The 20,108-nt window shown below is 35.3% G+C and overlaps 1 protein-coding gene across 1 annotated transcript in view; it reads right to left on the bottom strand.

Annotated features, from left to right (window-relative positions):
• LOC128867287 (metabotropic glutamate receptor 2) overlaps positions 1-20,108 on the bottom strand; it is a 70,142-nt gene that overhangs the window by 33,462 nt on the left and 16,572 nt on the right. The window contains exons 4-5 of the mRNA XM_054108396.1: positions 14,922-15,092; positions 13,782-13,926 (exon numbers count right to left, since the gene is read on the bottom strand). Of these exons, the coding sequence (XP_053964371.1) occupies positions 13,782-13,926; positions 14,922-15,092 (316 nt within the window). The remainder of the gene's footprint in view (positions 1-13,781; positions 13,927-14,921; positions 15,093-20,108) is intronic.

Below are 20,108 nucleotides of genomic sequence, written 5' to 3'. Positions count from 1 at the left end.
GATATTGAATCTTATCGCTGGCCAGTAACTAGGGATGTCCATCCCAGGATGCTGATTTGTTTTCAAGTCCCAAATCCTGCGATAATTGTCGGGATTTGTAATTTCGTACGGGAGAAATGGAGCTAGAAACTATTTACCTATATGTACATTCTAAAGTAATGGGTGGTTAAATTTTAAGAGCCGATATTGAATATATACCACATCTAAACGCCAATTTTTTTTCTGCGTTTCATTCAATATTTTTCAATTCCAGACTAACTCAATTTGAATTATGGAAAGATACACAATCGAGCAACGCCTTAAAGTCATTCAGGTTTATTATGAAAACGGGCGTTCAAATCAAATGCATATCGCGCACTTCGTGATTTTTTCGGTCAATTTAATCGTCCAAATGTGCGTACAATCGGAAAAATTGTGCAAAAGTTTGAGCAAACCGGGTTTATAGGAGATGTGAAAACACCAGTGCATGCTCATAAAGCTCGTACTGCAGAAAATATTGCTGCGGTTCGCGATAGTGTGGATGAAGAGCCGTTTACCTCAACTCGTCGCCATGCCCAACAATTGCACCTCTCACGCTCGCCGTTGATGAACATTATGCATAAAGACTTGTATTTACACGCTCAAGAACTAAAGCCTTTCGACCATTTCAAGCGTCGTCAATGATAAGAATGGTGGCAGGAAATGGCAACAGTGAATGAACAATTTTCGAAGAAAATCATCTTCAGTGATGAGGAACACTTTCACCTCAGTGGATTCGCCAATAAGTAGAATTGGGCAAATGATAATCCAAGATTGATTGTCGAAAAACCAATGCACCCACAAAGAATGACTGTTTGGTGCGGTTTGTGGGCCGGCGGCATCATTGAGCCGTATTTTTTCCAAAATGAGGCCGGTCACAGTTACTGTGAATAGTGTTCGCTATCGTAAGATGATAACGAACTTTTTATGGCCCCTATTAGAAGATATGGATGTGAACGATATGTGGTTTCAACATAACGGTGCCACTTGTCACACAGTTAACGAAACAATGGCTCTTTTGCGTGAAAAATCTGATGGCCGAATAATCTCGCGTCGCGGCGATGTCAATTGGCCGCCAAGGTCATGTGATTTGACACCGTTGGACTTCTTTCTGTAAGGTTATTTGAAAGAAAAGGTGTAGGTCGATAAGCCAGCAACAATTCAAGAGCTAAAGGATGAGATGATTCGGCACATTAACGGCATAGAACCTCTATTATGCCTCAGCGACATCGAAAATTTGGACCATCGGATGGAGGTGTGCCGCCGAGGCCGCGGCGGCCATTTGGGTAATATTTTCTTCTGTATGTAATTGAGCCATACCAATATTATCATAACAAAGAGAAATGGCAATAACTTCGAAAAAGAATTTTATTTTATTCAAAATCAATACCGGTCCTTAAAACTTAACCACCCTTTATTATTAAATGCTTTTGTCTTTCATTTTGTTACTAATAAAGTAGTTTTCACTTTCAATAAAAAGGTATATTGAAAAGAAGGAAAGCTTCTCGAACTATATTGATTAAAGTGTTTTTGAGTTAAGTTGCTGTAAAATAATGCATATGAAAACACCGCGACTAATCCCAGAATTCCGGGAATTTAATTACAAGATCCCAAAAATTTCGGGACAATAAAAATCGGAAAAATTGACATTCAAAACAATCACACAGAAAGCAATACCATTAACTTGGTCTAGTACACACTGAATGTTCGGTGTCTTCTGAGAAGAACGAGGTGTAATCTGGTATAAGCTTCTTGAACCAGATGAAACCATGATTTGCTCAAAATATTAAAGTTGCTATACCTCTGATTTCTAAATGAATTCTCGATTAAAAAGCAAGCTGAGCAGATTTTGTGAAGATACGATAGAAGCGGATAGATGGTTGGAAATATAGCCGCGTGCGACGTATTCCACAGACTTAGCTCTAACTGAGCTTAGAATTGAAAGGAAAAGTAGAATTTTAGGTTACTTTTAGGTAGTTATTATGAAATGATGCGGGTAGAGCACTTAGGTTCTGCTTGGGAGTAAATTATAATACATAAAGTGAGAAATTCGCAGCGTTTTTTACTGTATTTGGTCGATGGCTTTGCTTTATATCGTCGTGTAAATTAATACCGAAGAGGGGTGATCAAAGTTAAAAACAATGCATTGTAGTAACCATTTTGTTGATATTTCAAATAAACTCATTGATAATTTCAGAAATTTCCGACAAAGCGAGAGGTTCTCCGACTCTCAATAGCTGAGGCAAAAACTTTAAACGCCTTTTTTTCTAAACTATGTTTTCGATGTTGGTGGCCTCCGTGATTGTAAAATATTGACTTAAATGAAAACAAAAATAGTTGGCGCGTACACTTCTGTTAGGTGTTTGGTCGAAGTCCTCCTCCTATTTGTGGCGTGCGCCCAAATGGAGAAACCTACAGTTGACAGCCAACTCCGAACGGCAAATACTTTTTAATGAGGACCTTTTTCATGGCCGGTAATGGTAAGCCTCCGCATGCGTTTCTGCCATGAAAAGCTCCTCATAGAAAAACCATCGTTTGTTCGGAGGCGGCGTAAATCTGAAGGTCCTCCATTTGGGGAAAAACAACAAGAGGCACACCACAATTAGGAGGAGAAGCTCGGCCACACACCAGCGAGGGGCTTAGGACGCCAATTATATTTATATTCATAAAATTTCCAGTGATAAAATTTATACTTAACAATGGTCATTAGTTTGAATTCAATATTCTCTTCATTGCTCGAATAAAAAACGTGGTTTTCCTACAAACAGATGCACGTGTCACATAAGTATAAGCTAATGGAGCCAATGGAGCACTAAAAACTACAGAATGATTTAGTGACTGAATAAAAGCGAAAGAGCTAAATGGAAAAATGAGGAGGAAGAATTTAAAATCGACTCGTACACTTATGCCATAAAACATCACTTACGGCCAAGGTTTCCTTAAACCAGACTTTACTTTTTTCTCCATTTTCTTATTACTAAAATTTTTACACCAGCATTGCATACCGATTTCCATTACACGAATGCATAAGCAATTTCTTTCCACTTCCTTAGATTTTCTTTTTAAATTTTTTAATTTCTTCTCCAACATTTCACCCTAAGTCTTGCTTTTGTCATTCAAACGACCAATTTGGCTCACTGAATGCATTGCAGATATATTACCGGTAATAAATCACATTTCACGATTTTTCTGGCATTTCTATTGAATTCGCTTTGCCTTTTTCATTTTAAATTTTGGTGAATAGGTAAGAAAAAAAAGAAGAAATCGTTGTAACAAAGAGTGAGAAAAATTTAAGAATTGCAGATTCATTTGTATTTTTACTTATGTATGGGTTGGATGGGACTAGGTTGTGTGGGTGTAGAGGTTTCTAGAGTGATGATGAGTACCATAAGACATTTCTGTCGTTCACATAAGGGAACTAAACAGGATTTCCGAACAATAGAAGCAAATACAAAAAGAGAGTATGGAAAAACAACAAAAAGCACATGTTTTCCATGTAAATCAGAGAATCTTTAACAGCTATAGGAGCAAAAATATTGAACTTGGTCAATGAATGCCTTGCATTTACCATGCAAGCAAATCTAAGGAAATGAAAAAAAGTAAAGAAAATTATCATAGAGAACAATTTAAGAATTTGCATTCAGCCAAAATTTTGATTCGACACAAATTGTAATTTTCGGCTGTACTAGACAATTGAGGCTTTTATACACACACAAACACTCACGCATACACCTATATGAAAAAAAAGCAGTTTATCACGCACAGATTAAATGCGGAAGGTTTTGAATTTGTAATTTCACATACACACATACATATGCATGGCTCTGTTTCTACTAAACACCTTTAACCGTGAAATGCTCTCAGGGCAAATTAATACTCACTTATTTACTCACACAACCAAATAGGGCGATAATAGGTATGAAGAATCAAATAAAAAAACAAAAAATCGAATATTTTTAATGCACCTAAACTAGGCTGTTCAATAAGTTTTGCGGTTCGATAAGTTTTGCTACTAGCTTACATTTTTTTTTTTGTATTATTGACACCCTCTTTATGGAAACCCATGTGAAGCTTCATTTCAATCTGTCAATTCATTCTTTGTTTACAAGCCTTTTAGTATCGACGTATCACAGTATTTTTTACAATGAAAAAAATTAAGTATCGTGGTTTTCTTTTTAATTTTGGAAGGTTTAGAAGCAAAGGAAATTTTTGAACGAATGGTGAAAGTGTGTGAGGACTTTTTGCCCAGTTAGTCAGTTTTCCATTGGTTTAGTAGAAAGAGAGGTTACTGAATTTAAACGTGATCATACAAGCCTAAAAGACCATCCATGTCAAGGACGTTTAAAAACAGCAACAACACAAAAAATGGGAGAAAAAATACAGGGTATCGTATTGGAAACCGTCTAGTGAGGGAAAGAGATTTAGTAGAAGCTCTACGCATCTCATTAGGCAGTGTAAGCAATATTTTGGCAAAAGTATTGGATTTCAGGAAGCGCCGCATTCGCTAATAGGGAATGGGACTTTCTTAGCAAAATTTAGAGCGCTTTTAAAAGTACAAAGTGGATTGGTTGTTTCTGGATTACTTGCAAACTAGTAAACCAATAAATTCTGAATATTATTGAAGCCTTTTAGACCATATTTTTTCCAGTCCTTCCAGATTCTCACTTCAGCGATCGAGTTCATAAGTTGGAATCCCATTGGCTACACTACATTGAATAATAAAGTGTATTTCAAACCTTGAAATTGTGTTTATCTTATCGAGCTGCAAAAATTATTGTACAACCTAGTATTTATATGTATACGTTCACGAACTGCCTTGCTATGAACTCATGCCATGTTCCACCGTTCACTCTTTTGGCTCAGCGTATTGGCGAAACAGCATCCTTCGGACACAATTCAGCTGCAGTAAGTTATCTTTTTCCTGAGTGGTTGAGTTTTCTTTGCTCACTTTGGAACATCCATCTTCGGTTTTTCATTTGCCATTTTTCTCTATTCAATCTACTGGTCAGTTGGCCGCTGGCATTAAGTGATTCCAATGGTTTGCTTTCAAAGAATGCTTCCGGCACTTGACTCACCAGCCATAACCTTGTAACTGCGTCATGTGGAAAATGTGCAGTATGTGAAATATATGTATAGTATTTGTGCATGCTTAGGGTTGCTATGGACGCAAGCATGTATCATTATGTAATTTATATATGTGCATATTTAGCTTAGTGCATTTTTGCATGACTACGAGTTTGCTGTTGCCCACGGGTTCAGATGTACTATGAAACGACAAACAAAAGGCCATGGCAAGCCGCTAAGTGCGGTTTAGCCATGGAAAAGCTTCAGAAAAGAATCAGCTGAAATCAAAGGCGGTATAGAATTGCATATACATAGCTGTTGAATATAAAGGAGTTAATATTACTGATATTTTAGTGGCTTCCAAATATTTACTTTTCGTGTTTTTATTTTGAAAGCCGATGGTGAGTTTAACCATAAAACAAAATATTAAACTACTGTTTTTATTTTTTTTTCAGGAACTATTGGCTGTGCCTTGTCGACCAGCTCTTGGGCTCACAAAGTAAATATAATAAAATTAGAAATTTTGTTCTCAACCGCAGCGAATTAGGGTGTTATATATATACAGGGTGGGCCACATAGCATTTCCTTTTTGAATCACCTATTCTTTTGAGAATGGTAACACAAATAACATGTCAAATCTGTTCATAATTTAATAAAATGTTTGACATTTACGAAGTGGGACGCTATACGCTTGAACAAAATTGGGAAATATTGAAAACCTATTTCCAAAGTGGTGAGTCTTCTTCTTCTTTTCTGATTTTCCCATCGGTGCCTACGTCAATAAGCAAAATTGTCGGATTTGGGGCTCAGAAAATCCACACGTTACTGTAGAGAAGCAAATGCATCCACAACGAGTTACTGTTTTGTGCGGTTTTTGGTCTAGCGGCATCATCGGGCCATTTTTTTTTTCGAAAATGAGCGAGGAGCCGCGGTTACAGTAAATGGCAAGCGTTACCATGAGTTGTTTCCAAAAATTGAAGAGGATGACATGGACGATATTTGGTTTCAACAGGACGGTGCAACTTGTCACTCTGCCAAAGTTACACTCGAACTTTTGGCTACCGTTTTTGAAAACCGAATAATCAGCCGAAATTCCGATATGAATTGGCCGCCTCGGAGCTGTGATTTAAGCCCGTTGGACTATTTTTTGTGGAGAGCCGTTAAGGACAAATGCTATGTGAACCATCCAGAGACGATTGATGCTTTAAATTGGAGCCCAAACAATCGAGAATGTGCTTAAAAATTGGGTTAATCGAATGGCCTACTGTAAAGCCAGTCGCGGCAGTAATTTGAACGATATTATTTTCCATTCATAAATGACAATATTCAATCTTCAAAATAAAATTTTGAAAAAATATTGATTAGTTTTTTTATAGTCGATTCAAAAAGCAAATTTTACATGGCCCACCCTATATATATTATATATAATTGGGACGTACACCCCTTTTGGGTGGTTGGTCGAGCTCCTCCTCCTATTTGTGGCGTGCGTCTTTGATGTTGTTCCACAAATAGAGGGACCTACAGTTTCAAGCCGACTCCGAATGGCAAATATTTTCATGAGAAGCTTTTTCATAACAAAAATACACTCGGAGGTTTGCCATTGCCTGCCGAGGGGCGACCGCTATTAGAAAAATATTTTTCTTAATTTTGGTGTTTCACCGAGATTCGAGCCTACGTTCTCTTTGTGAATTCCGAATGGTAGTCACGCGCCAACCTATTCGGCTACGAATTAGACTATGTATTTTGCCCACGATGATGGTTGCCTGCCATAAAAGGCGACTAAAATCGACACATCAATAAACCTTTAGTTATGAGTATTAACTCAACGCCTGCCTGAAGGTTAACTGACTGCCCCTCATTTCACATCATAACCGCTTATTGAAACCGACTGCCTTTTGCTACTTAACAGAATGATAGGAATGTAGATATACATATATATCGGGTGTTTTTAGCGGCATGATAACTATCGATTGACAGCTGAGAGTGTTAACTGTGTTAACGTTTCTGTCCGGTAAGGTTTGGAAAGTCACCATGAATCGTTCAATGTTTCGAAATTGTGGAAATTTACTTTGAAAAAGAAATAAATAAATCTGTTCGCGAGGTTCATAGAGCGAAGTGTTGCAGTGTTTGTGCTTCGTCTACGAAAATATTACATAAGGATCTTGGCTTACGTGATTAAAATCAAGCTCGTGCAAGAATTAAATCCAACTGAGCATTGTTTGCGCCACATTTTTGTTGATCGGGCTCATTTAAGTTTATTATTTAGAGTTATTGGAAAAAGTATACAAAAATAGCACGGATCGAATGGACCATGAAACCCGTAGTCCTGGCGGACATATGCCTATTATCATATTCAAAAAATAAATGCTATTCGTCTAACTAACAGATTATAATAAAACAAATTAATTTCAACAATATTTCTGTTTTGTATTATCATTTTAAGTTCTCAAGCTCTTAAAAACATACCCGATATATATATAAAAATTTTATTCTTATGTCTGCTCTTTCATACCTGCCATAGTTGAAGAAAGTCTAATTTATGATCACAAATTCCTTTTTGTATTATTTTTATGTTCAATCTCCAACTAAAACCAAGCCTAACCTACTGGCAAAAGCAGCGATTTGCACCCACCACGTCGTATGAGCAATATTTCAATATACGCAAGCCTCACGTGGTTATTCGTTCTATTTAAATCACGTTCAAGCACTTAAGCACGCTAGTGCTTTTAGAGTATTTATTCACTTTCAGAGAATTTATCATAAAAAGTATTGTACTAGCTTATTTAAATATTCAAAGCTCATACGCCGCCTGCTGGTGGCTGCCACGATGACAAGTCATTAAATTTGTGGCTGTTATGCTAGCAGAGTCAATTGAACACCATGAATGTGCAATGCTTTCGGAACGCATGTACCCTATGCAACAGAGTGAGAAAACGCCAAGGGTGGTAGTGAGTGTGTGCTATCTAAGTTCGCAATTCTCAGGAGGCAGTCATGAAAGTCTTCAAACCTCTCAATGCACCTAAATGCACAGGGAACTAAGGTTGTGTACAAAGTGTTGTGTGTGTTGGGTTGGCCTAACTTTGCTTAGTTACTTAGGTAGTGCACTAGTATATAAATTAAACCTTTGGCAACTATTCAATTTATAATTGACTGGTAAGCTTTGCAGCTTTAAGGGCATAAAATGGGAATAACAGTTAAGCGATTTCAAGCCAACTTTTAAGAAGAAAAAGCTTTAGTTTCTAACTCAAAAATATTGTTGATTGATCAATACTGGGTGAACTAACGAGAGTTCATCGAATTGCTAATATAGCTTAGTGCTGTAATTATTGTGCTATGCTATTTGACTTAAAATACCTGAAATGGAAGTAAAAGTGAATACAAAATATTTTAAAATTATTGTCGTGAGTTCTATAAAAATTGCATAAATTGCATAGAATGCATCAAAAATCTTGTTTTGTGATTTTCTGCTGATTATGGAGTGAGCTTAGTTTAGTGTAGTGTAGGCTTTGCGTGAACTCCAAGAATTCTCAATGACACCTATTTGAAGGAACCTCGAAAAGCTACTTGATTTTTTCACGTTAGCCAAAGATTGACTCGCTTTAATTTTATTTAATTCATATTTTCTGAACAATTTAAAAAGAGAAAATCTAGTTGAATTAAATTCTAATAGGATAACAAGTAACTAGAGTAACTAAGATATGGTATTGACTATTTAAGTTTCTTGGCATCACAATTTGCAATAGCAAAGTGTCCGCAAAGTTACAGCTCAAAACTGTTTAAATTCTATATTAAGTGATTCCTCAAACTTCCTTTAAAACAGCCTAATTTTTTTATACATCCTCCACCACCATCTAACATTTGCTGATTTTCTCACTATTTGCTCGCACGGCTTGAAGTGTTACGAAATTGAATTGTGCTTTGGTACTGAAAGTGTGTTTGGAACACCCTACAAACCTTCCCTGCTCGCTGACATAACGCAGATTTTCACCCTCATTACATCTTAAACCGTCCTTCTGAGGCTGCCCCAATTTGCTGCCCAACTTCTTGCTTGTTGTTGTATGCCTCTAACCTACGAACTACTGTGATTGCTAAGACAGCTTAAATGGATCTCTTTATCTTGTTAGTCGTCTTCGATGCATGTATGTATGCATGTATATATGTAGTGGTCGCCAACAGCTGGTCCTTTACAACAGCTTTTGTTAACTTTGGACATTCTGCTCTACAGCAGTGCGTAAATCAAATAAATAAATGCTTGACTAAATGACTGAATGAGTGGAAAAGTGCCATATGTGAAAAGCGAATTAACAAATCGCTTAAAAGTTTTCCTTCATATTTCAGAAAATTAGTTAAGTCAGTTTGATGGAAAGCGCAAATTAGCGCAATAATTCAGTTGTAGGCAGAGGACAAGCAAGAATGAACGTTGAATATTTAACAAATGTAGCCTATACAGATTACCAGTGTCATTCTGGTATTTCGAGTTGTCTGTAAGCTCCCGGAATGCAGAATGTTGGTTAACTTTTAGGCAGCAAAAAGTTAAAATCGTGTTATTAATGGCATATGTGGGTTGCTGAGGAGGCTTAAGATCTGCTTAGGAGTAAATTATTTATTTGAATTTTGTTAATGAACATTAATTATCATGAGAAGATTGAGGTAATTTGTTTATTTTTTATAAAATTTATACGTCAGCTGTTACAATAACAAACTTTTGTATAGATTGTTTTCAAATTAATAGCGAATTGGTACCTGTTGAGTGCTGATGTAGAACATTTAAAAACTAAATTTCTGATATTTCCGAAATTTTCCTTAAACGCATTACTTATTACTGAAATATTGAGTGATTTCCGGGTCATTGGGGTACCAAATCTAAATTTTTTTACAAATATATTTTCTTTGCATTTGAATAACTGTCCTTCTAAGAGAAAGCAAAGAAAATGTTTCCCAAAAGATTTTCCCGTTTGTTCGATAAACATTTTATAATAAAATTTTAAACATTTGTAGAAAAAGTAAGTTAAGTGTTGTAAATTTATGTTGATTGATTGCATCACGTCGTAGAATAGTGATCAAAAGAAATTTTGCCCCTCCATGAAAAGTTAGCTTTCGTTTGAGAATAATTTTAACAAAAATCAAAATTGTAATATAAGTTTGAAAAAGTTATATACTGAACCAAAAAAATGTACCAAATCAGAACTATTAACTTTTTTTATACATTTTTATCGGAAAGTTTGGAAGAACTTCTCAAGAAAAAAATAATTTGTTGTGTCTTAGACCTACAATTATTTGACTTACAATGAAAAACAACAAAACAAAACCCTTGCACAAAAAAAATTAAAATCTAAAACTTTTTTGAAAAAAATACTTTTTTTTTATTTTTCATCTGAAAGTTAGAAATCTATAGAAAATATTTTGTGTAGGTTTTTCTTGAAAATAAAGATTAAAACACATGTTTACCAAAAAAATTATTAATTATTTCTTTCTTAAACTTTATCCGACAACTCGTACATTAAAATTTTATATAGTTTTCCCTTAGTCCGACAAGATCTCGACTTACAATTCAAAGAATAAACATTAAAAAAAGTGTTTTACAAAAAATTATTCCATTTTCCTTTTATCGGAAAACGTTTATTTGGTTTTCTCCATGACCGACGATTATTTGACTTACAATTTAAAGAGAAAACAAAGAAGCAAAAAATCTCAATTCAAAAAATGTCAAAATTTGATCAAATTTGACATAGAATTTAAAAAAGTTTTGGAAAAAAACTAAAATTTTTTTTAACTTTTTATCAGAAAGTTCGGAAAACTCTGTTGAAATAATTTGTATGTTTTCGTAAAATGGGAACTCTTTTTTTTTATTTAGACCTTCTGTCGAAATACAGTCCTACAGTTTTCTTCTCAAGCTTCTACTTGTAAGCAGGCACTACGGATCTATTTGGGTTTATTTTTACAAATAAAATTTGAACTGCTGTTTTCATACGAGATAACGCGTTTTATATAAAACCAACATTTGCTTCACTCAAACTTCAAAGCAAAACCATTGGCATAAACAAAAAAAATCAACAATTTTTACAAAAAACGTAAAAAAAATTTTTTAATTTTTATCTTCTACAGAAAGCTTTTTTTTTGCTTTTCCTTTAGCCGGCAATGGATTATCGCAAAACTTAGAAAAATCTTGAACAAAAGAAATTTAAGTTCTGAACTCTTTGAAATGGCCATTCAAAAGTAAAGTGTCGTCTAGATGTCAAAAGTGAATAATTCCTAGCCTGAACTTTGTTTTACGTCGCCTTTCAAAAGTGTCAGGTATCCAGGTACAATTTTAGGCGATAGAGCAATGCGTGTAAGTTATTGAGACTTATCGTGAAAATGGCCGATCTTTAAGAATAACATATGGGAAAACTCGTAATGTTTTTGGTGGAAATAATCGTTCGAATGAGTCGACAATTCATATCCCGACATTTTCAACAATAAGGCAATCGTGAATCAACTGTTTGGCGAATTTAACATGAATATGTGCTTTTGGTGGGCATAAGATGATGTAATTTTTCTCATATTATTATTTCCGCTGGCCACAAATACACAAAAGATATAAAAGAAATGGTGCTAAAGAAGCGAAAAATGCGGCGTAGGTGGCATCAAACAAGATCACCTGTTGATAAAGCAGCTTTGAACAAAGCAGCGAAAGACCTCAGCCATAAAATTAAAGAATACAAAAATCAATCATTTACAAACTACGCACAGCAATTAAATAATAAAAGAGACACAAACTACTCACTATGGAAATGCACCAAAAAGCTTAAACAGCCAGCTAACCATAATCCACCAATCAAAGTAGACAATAATGGATGGGCGAAAACCAACATAGAAAAAGCAAACATATTTTCAGATTATCTAATATATTAGCAAAAATCTTTACACCCAATAGGGACACATCACCAACACTAAATATTGATGGCATAGCCAATGATAATTATAGCGATATAGTACCCATAACTGAAGATGAGATGTGCGCCGAGATACAAAAGTTGAAGTCGAAGAAATCTCCAGGGTTTGATTTAATAACTGCCGAAGTCCTCAAACAAGTTCCACGAAACATCATTATTAAGTTAACAAACATAATGAATGCTTGCTTTAAGCTGCAATACTTTCCAATCTATTGGAAAATAGCTGATGTCAACATGATTCGAAAACCAGGAAAGCCTCCAAACGATGTAGCATCATATCGACCAATTTCACTGTTGCCCATCTTATCAAAACTGTTGGAAAATTTTTTGATAAAACGCCTGAGCAATGTCATAGAAAATAAACAAATAATACCAACACACCAATTTGGATTTCGCGCGCGCCACTCAACTATTGACCAAATTCACAGAATTACTCGTATCATCGAGAACACATTTGAAGAAAAAAATGTCTGTTCGGCTGTATTTCTCGATGTCTCTAAAGCTTTCGATAAAGTATGTCATGCTGGCCTGCTGTGGAAAATAAAGAATGTACTGCCAACAAAATATTTTAATATCTTAAAAACCTACCTGTCTGAGCGCTATTTTCGCGTCAGATACGAAGATGAGTTCTCTGAACTGAAAGAGATAAAAGCTGGTGTGCCGCAAGGAAGTGTGCTTGGTCCCCTTCTCTATCTACTTTTTACTCACGACCAGCCAAACAGCAGAAATTGCTTTATAGCAACATTTGCTGATGACACTGCTATACTAACCGTCGGAAAGACAGAAATAGAGTCTACTACACAACTGCAGCTTGCTATCAATAAAATATATAATTGGACAGATAAATGGCACATTAAACTGAACAAAACGAAGTCTGTACACATCAACTTTACAAACAAAAATACCAACTACCTGCCAATATACATAAACAGCATTAAAGTACCATACTCTAAGACAGCAAAGTATCTAGGTATGACGCTCGACACGAAACTTAGGTGGAGTGCGCACGCAAAAAAGAAAAGAGAAGAACTGGACCTAAAATTCCAAAATATGCATTGGCTAATGGGTAAGCAATCAGCGTTATCCGCACACAACAAGATACTGCTTTACAAACAAATTCTCAAACCTATCTGAAACTATGGGATCCAGCTATGGGGATGCACCAGCTATAGTAACACTGCGCATATACAAAGATTTCAGACTAAGGCACTCATGCATGCAGTTTGTGCTCCATGGTATATTAGGACGCAAGATCTAGAACGTGACCTCAATATTGATTCGGTTACGGCAACCATCATCGCACGTATAGCGACTAAGCAAGCATGTGAACAATGAAGCCTTGATTCTTAACGATAATACAAAATGGAAACGAAGGCTCAAACGTAAAAAACCTCTAGATTTAAACTAATAATCTAAATTTTTTCACATTTATTTTAAAAAAATATCTGGGCGCTTGTTTTGAAAGACGCTGGTATATACTTTGGCAATATTTCCTTTCTCCCTTTTGCGCAATTAAAGCTATTATATGGTAGAGCATCTAGACGAAGAGCATCTTAACCAAGATGGTTATACTAGACGTGTTCTGCCACAATAGGCACATACATATGTCCCTTAAAGCACTTTTTTAATTTTCTACCTTTGAGTTCAATGTATTTTTCACTTACTGAATTAAAAATTCAATTTAACCTACATTTGTATGTAAGAGTAGTGACACCTGCATACTTTCTTCCCAAGCCACTTTAACAAATAGTTACAGTTACCTACCTCGTGCACGTGGCTTTGTTAGCAACTTTTGAACGATATTGTCATAGGCGATCTCTTCAGCAACACCAGAGTCCTTGACAAGTTTCTCCTTAACAGCTATGCAAATGTTATGTCGTGCCAATAGCTCTTCCAGCTCCTCGAAAGCCTGCATTGGGAAAATGGAGTAGTAAGTAGAATTTTAAAGTAAAAAATGCACTTGCGATATAAAGTTATGCCTGCATTGCATAAAAATATGCAGTCGTTCACAGGCACAAAATATAAATGCCAAATTGCAGGTGCAGGCGTACGATGATTTTATGATTATCTCTTAAAACTTTTGTCGCTTACTGACAGTAACAAAAGGCACATGGCACACGTAAAGCGAAAAAGTGCAGTGTAAACAGTAAAATACTCATTAAAATTTGTCACAACCTGCCCAAGGAATACTCAAACAGTTGTTGTAACTTTCAGTGGAGGGGAGTGCAAATGGGCGGCAGCTGTAGTGGTGCAGCTACTATTTGCGAAAACAACTTGAGTATAACGCAACATAGTTTACTTTGGAAGAGTTAGCCAAAAAGCCATACAAGTAATTTTTAGAGTGGCAATTTATTTTAGGTACACAACACCGAATTTAGGCCAGTGAAATGGATAAGCGCGCCAACCAGTTTGCCGCAGTAAAAATGCAACTGGGTGTTGCAATTTTCATTTCAGTTGCGTTCATGTCACCTCTTGTCTTATCGGATTTAATTAATGTAACAGAGGCAAAGTTTGGAAGAACTTGCAATAAAATCTTTTTGGCTGGTGTTAACACTGTTTCCATTTGCAAACAGTGAAATAAACCTCATTGCGTGCGAAAAACGCTTTGACGTTGTATTACTTACTTTGATGAAATTCTAAATGACGGATGCCAAATGTGCAAAGTTTACTCTATCGAAGGCGGAAATTAAAAGCCGTCAAATATGTTTGTTACTTATAAAATAAGCCATTGCAATTAACAAACTTTGAAAATTGTGCGTTTGTAGGTTCTCATGGTAAGTATACGCCACCGTCACTAAGCGTTTCTGTTTTTATTGAGTTACTGCTTGAGTCTTGGTTTTTTTTATTTTCGGTATGTATATACATATTTTGTATATAGGCTTTTTTCGCTCATTAATCACTTACCTTAATGCCATAGTTGCTCTCCTCGTAAATGATGGAGACATAACTCCAGCCCATGCGCTTCACAATCTCTACCATTGCCTTGACTTGATAGTGGTCTGAGGGTATGGTGCGTGAAAAATACTCGAAGCGTTGTTTGTTGCTTAGCTCGGGACTGGTGGAGAAGAACGAAACCTGATGGTAAGAAAAAGTGATAAATTAGAGTATTGCTGTAGATCATTGTGGAAGTAATTCGATTTTGGCTAGGTGATAGGTTAGAGTTATATGCAGCGCGTTTGTAGGACCCTTTTCCCAACAGGAAGAAATTCGGCCATAAAGCCTTATATACGGCCAATTAGTTATCAATAGTCAATACTTAATTCCACAATTACTGCTGAGTTAGAAAAGTTCTCAGCTTGTGATTACCGACGGGTAACGGACCCTCATATATGTCACTCATTGGTTAAGGAAATAAGTGTACTTTGACTCAATTGCAGCAACGTATAGTAGAGGTGTCTCTTTTTTTTTTAAAAAAAATGTCCTATTCAGTCCAATTCATGCTTCAAGTTAGCTGTGAGAGTCCCCTATGGTCCATTTTGTACTAAGGCAAATATGCTGTTTTTGCAAAAGGACGGGATTAGGTTATGGAAAGCTTTTGGTTTCAGCAAAATCGTATCAAATGCCATACTGCGGTATCAAAGTGGTTTTTGATTATTGTTCTGTAAAAACTGCAAATATGATAATGAAAATGGACTTGAACACTAGACTCTAAGCTCATGTAATTCGACTTCCTTTGGAATATTCTTTGTGGGAATTTTTTGATGCGATTGATGTATGACTACGAGTCAACAACTATTACTCATCTGGAAATCAGTTAGTGTTAGTCGAAAGTTGGTGATACAGTGCAATGAAATTTTGTTCCTTTACCTTCTCTGGTGATTATATGCGTGAAACCATTATTGCTATTCAAAAATTAGAAAAGTGTGATTTCCCTTACACTGTGTTTTAATTCAAATTAAGATAACATATTTTTGTACACTTTTTTTAATAGTGAATCAGTAGTCTATTTGAACTTCAAATTGAATTTACCACATAAATATCAATACCTATTTACTTTTAACAATGTAAAATTTAAATTTACTTTAATTTTAATCTTCACAGGCTACAAGGTGTCCCAAAATTAGTCACCCTATCGGAAGATTTATTTAATTTTTGTAAATGGCGTCGTACGTCAATCATATTTGACACTTGTGAAATAGGCAGCTGCAGTAGCAAACAGATAAGAAATGATGCGCGTAAAGGTCAGAATGAAGATTTCCATTACTCAAATTATTTTTTTTTTATTTAATATAGTAAAAAAATTATTAAAAAAAAGGCTGATTAATTATGCCCCACCTTGAGTTATATATATCTAAGCTGTCTTATGATAGAAAGTGAGTGATAAGGCCATATTCATATTCATATGTTTTGACTACATTTTTTTGGAAATGTATTTGAATTTCTTTTTTTTATATTTTTAATTTTTTTTATAAAATCAAAAAATGCAAACTGTGAGCAACATTTTTAATAATTCGCCCAATTCCCATAAATTTTCCTAATTTTTTATGCAGAATTTTCTGGGTATGCAGTTTTATAGCTCTTTTAATTTAATTTGAAATCAAAATTTTTGGTTCAAATTCTTGATAATTGTTTGCCTCATTTGGTAAATTTATTTATGTATTTATATGAAATAGTTACTACTTTGAAAAGGCACTTCGTAATGCGGTTTGTTCTTCTCACTTTGCGGAGTTTTCATGAATATCAACTACACACATTTTATTAGAGGCTTCACGGTACGAAAAGTTCCTTTACCTTGGTGTGTTAATAGTGCATTCTTCTTCTTTTTTTATTAAGAGTATACATAGACCAAATTGACCACATTGGAAGTATTGCAGTTTTTGTTGCCTATTGTGTAGACCTGGATGCCGTGAGTCTTGACTTCAATTCACGATGCTCAAGGTTCAGAGCTCAAATTGATGAGAATCTTGGCCTAATAATATCTTTGGAGAGCAAATGCCAGGAAGCACAGCTTGAATGCCGCCACTTTCCACAGGTATAAATTACTTTCATTTACGCGTGCCTTGCACAGTCCCTCATTGCCATGAAAAAGTATTTTTACTTAGTTTCGTTGCATATTGAACATATTTTGCTACCTTTTCAGCTTAGGTGACAACGAAACAACATTTGCGGGAAATTTTATTTTACTATTTAAATAAAAAAACAAATATTATAAAAAAATGCGAGTGAAGGTCAGCAAAAGTGTCTGAAGACTTATGCTGCTTTAAGTGTTTTAGACGGCAACAAATACCAAGTAGGTATATATTTACTGACTTAAGGTAAAGATTCAGGTGTGATAGACAAGCAACGAGGCAAGCAAACGAATAGGTTTGAGGTCACAGAACTGGAGGCATTGCACGATGAGGGCCCATGTCAAATACAATAAATATCTCAATCTAATTGTAAGTCATTTAAAAAAGTTCGCTAAATTCTGGATATTCTAATAATTTTCTTCAAATTAAGTGATTAAGTGCTCTCTTATTTTGTGTTTGGCCTTAAAGTATGTTTTCTATTCAGATTAAACCCTGCTGACTACTAATCGACATTTCGTGTTGCTGTAAAAATTCGAGTAATCATTATTTCAGGGAGCACCTACCGGAACTCAATGCCAACACTTTGGCCGGTACTCCATTCACAGCGGCTGCTTAATCGAGTGTACAATTTTTGTGATTGCTTTAACTGCCAACATCCTCTCACACACACTACGTGATAACATCAATGTGCTACGAGAAAACTGTGGCACTGATTGTGAGCGGGAGTTTCGCTGGTTAAACAAAGAGTGTATATTCATTCCACAATTATATTATATTACTTTAATTGATTTTTCTTATTATGTGTTTATTTTTGTTGTTTTGCGTTGCTGCACTGCTATTGATTTTCTGTCACAACTTTTGCTCTTTTCGTTGCGGTGGCAGTCACGCGAAAAGCATTCAATTAAGTCATAATTGAAGTTTATTGTTCGAATGCAAAGTATTTAATACTTATAAATAAATAATACACTCTATGTATGTATGGCTTGTAAGTATGCAGCTGTGATCGTTAAGCATTTGCGGACGACTTTTAATAAAGTGCACGCGTTTAACGGCTAACAATATAATGCCATTGAGCCGTTAGCCGGTGAGTTAATTAAATATTGCGATGGAGCTTAGAGAGCTTAGAAATAGTAGGGGAAGAAGTGATGGATAGAAAGTAGCAGAGAAGCTAATGGTAAGAATGCATAAGCATTGAGCATCATTTTCCGCAAATCCTCGTTCGGCAGGAGGACTTTTAGGAATAATGCTCAATTTAATTGGCTAATAGTTATCGCTGCTGTTAAATTCTTATTCTCATAGAAGTTTTTTTTCGTTTACAGTAACAAGAAAAAATACTATTTTGATGTTATTCTGATTATTCCTAAAAGTTGCTACTAAGGGGAATCGAGAGATTTATCCAAAATTAATAGAAGGAAATTGGCATAGATAGGCCACTCATTAAGAAAGCCACCTGACAGCATAACAAGGGTGGTGCTGGTATGGAACCCGCAAGGAAGTAGAAATCGAGATCGCCCAAAAAACTCTTGGAGAAGATTAATACTCCGCACCACTGCAAAATAGCTGCCTGAAACCGGGTCAGATTGAAAAACCTCGTAGAGACCCTATGCTCTCAAGAGGAGTGAAACAGGAAGGATGAAAAAAGCGATGTCACGTTTCAAATTCACAAATTGAAATGAGGCAGCAAAGTTTGGCAGCCATGTTGTGAACGTATGTACATTTTTAGAAGTACCATAGCTAATAAATTTATTAAAAAAAAAAGAGGTTGTCTGTAAAGTCGGTTTACTGACGATAGTTTATCGTGACTACGTCATAAGAAAATATTGATGGAATGGTTGCAATTTCTAAAACAACATTTTAATTTTATTTGTTTGATAGATATTTTGTATGGATATAGAGGAGGAGGTAAATGGAATCGCAGTGGAATTGATCAAGTTACATTTACACAAACGTGAAAAATTACGAAACATTTATCAAATTCATGAAAGATATCTTCAATTTCGATTGTGCATCAGACGTTAATAAGTCAACAACACTAAGAGGCACCATCATCGATTTGCCTTTTTCAAGACACTTTACACTCGAAACACTCCCTTTCATTTCCTACTTTTTCTATCATTGTCCTATTCTCAACAGAGAAATGGTTCATTACCATGCACACAGGAAGAAGGCATATGCAAATACAAGTATGTGAATTTATATACCTACATATGCGCATATACATACATATATATGCTTACTCAATTGGGGAGAGCCAGATGTCGAGTGTTGCCGAACACGGGGGCCGATTGTGCTCTTTGTCGTTCGTTCCGCGCTCTCGCTTGCAGTTCAAGCACATTAGCTTACATTTGCTTGCGTACGGAATAGATTCGTATATTTGATATGTCCATATGACTTGTATGCATCTTTACATATAGATTTGTTCTTTTTGAAAATTGCGCGAAATTGTATATGTATATGCATGTTTATATACATATATTAGTATACAACATATCTTATAAGGTATGTGGTAAATATTACCATACATTTTTTCCTTCATATATAATAAAAAAATTAATAATAATAACATTAAAACAACAGGTATTATTAACAAACTTGGTTTTATTTTAAATTCTTCAAGTAAATCAAATTAATAATAATCAATAAGAAGGCATATGCAAATACAAATACGTGAATTTATGTATGTACATATGCGCATATACATACATATATACGCTCACTTAAGTAGAGAGCAAGATGTCGAACGTTGCCGTTCGTTTGCTTTGTTCGTTCCGCGCTTTCGCTTGCAGTTCATTCAAGGTAACGGCAATGAGCAAGGTAACGACAAATGAGCAAGGTAACGACACATTTTTTCGAGCGTGCAGCCGGCTAAATCGAATTATAAGACGTTATCACGTCAAAAAGATGATTCACAATTTACACGTGAGCTTTGAAAATTACCACTAAATTCTCCTGAGAAAAATCGTAAATTTTATATAAAATGTTTATAAGTCGGTAACATTCAATCTGCACTTTTCGTTTACCTTCACAAATGTTCAAAAATGTATGTTTTTTTTAGAGAAAAAATACTTTATCTTTATTTCAT

The sequence above is a fragment of the Anastrepha ludens genome, chromosome 6 (genome assembly GCF_028408465.1).
Source record: "Anastrepha ludens isolate Willacy chromosome 6, idAnaLude1.1, whole genome shotgun sequence".
Lineage (NCBI taxonomy): Eukaryota > Metazoa > Arthropoda > Insecta > Diptera > Tephritidae > Anastrepha > Anastrepha ludens.
This window is presented reverse-complemented; position numbering and strand designations above follow the sequence as displayed.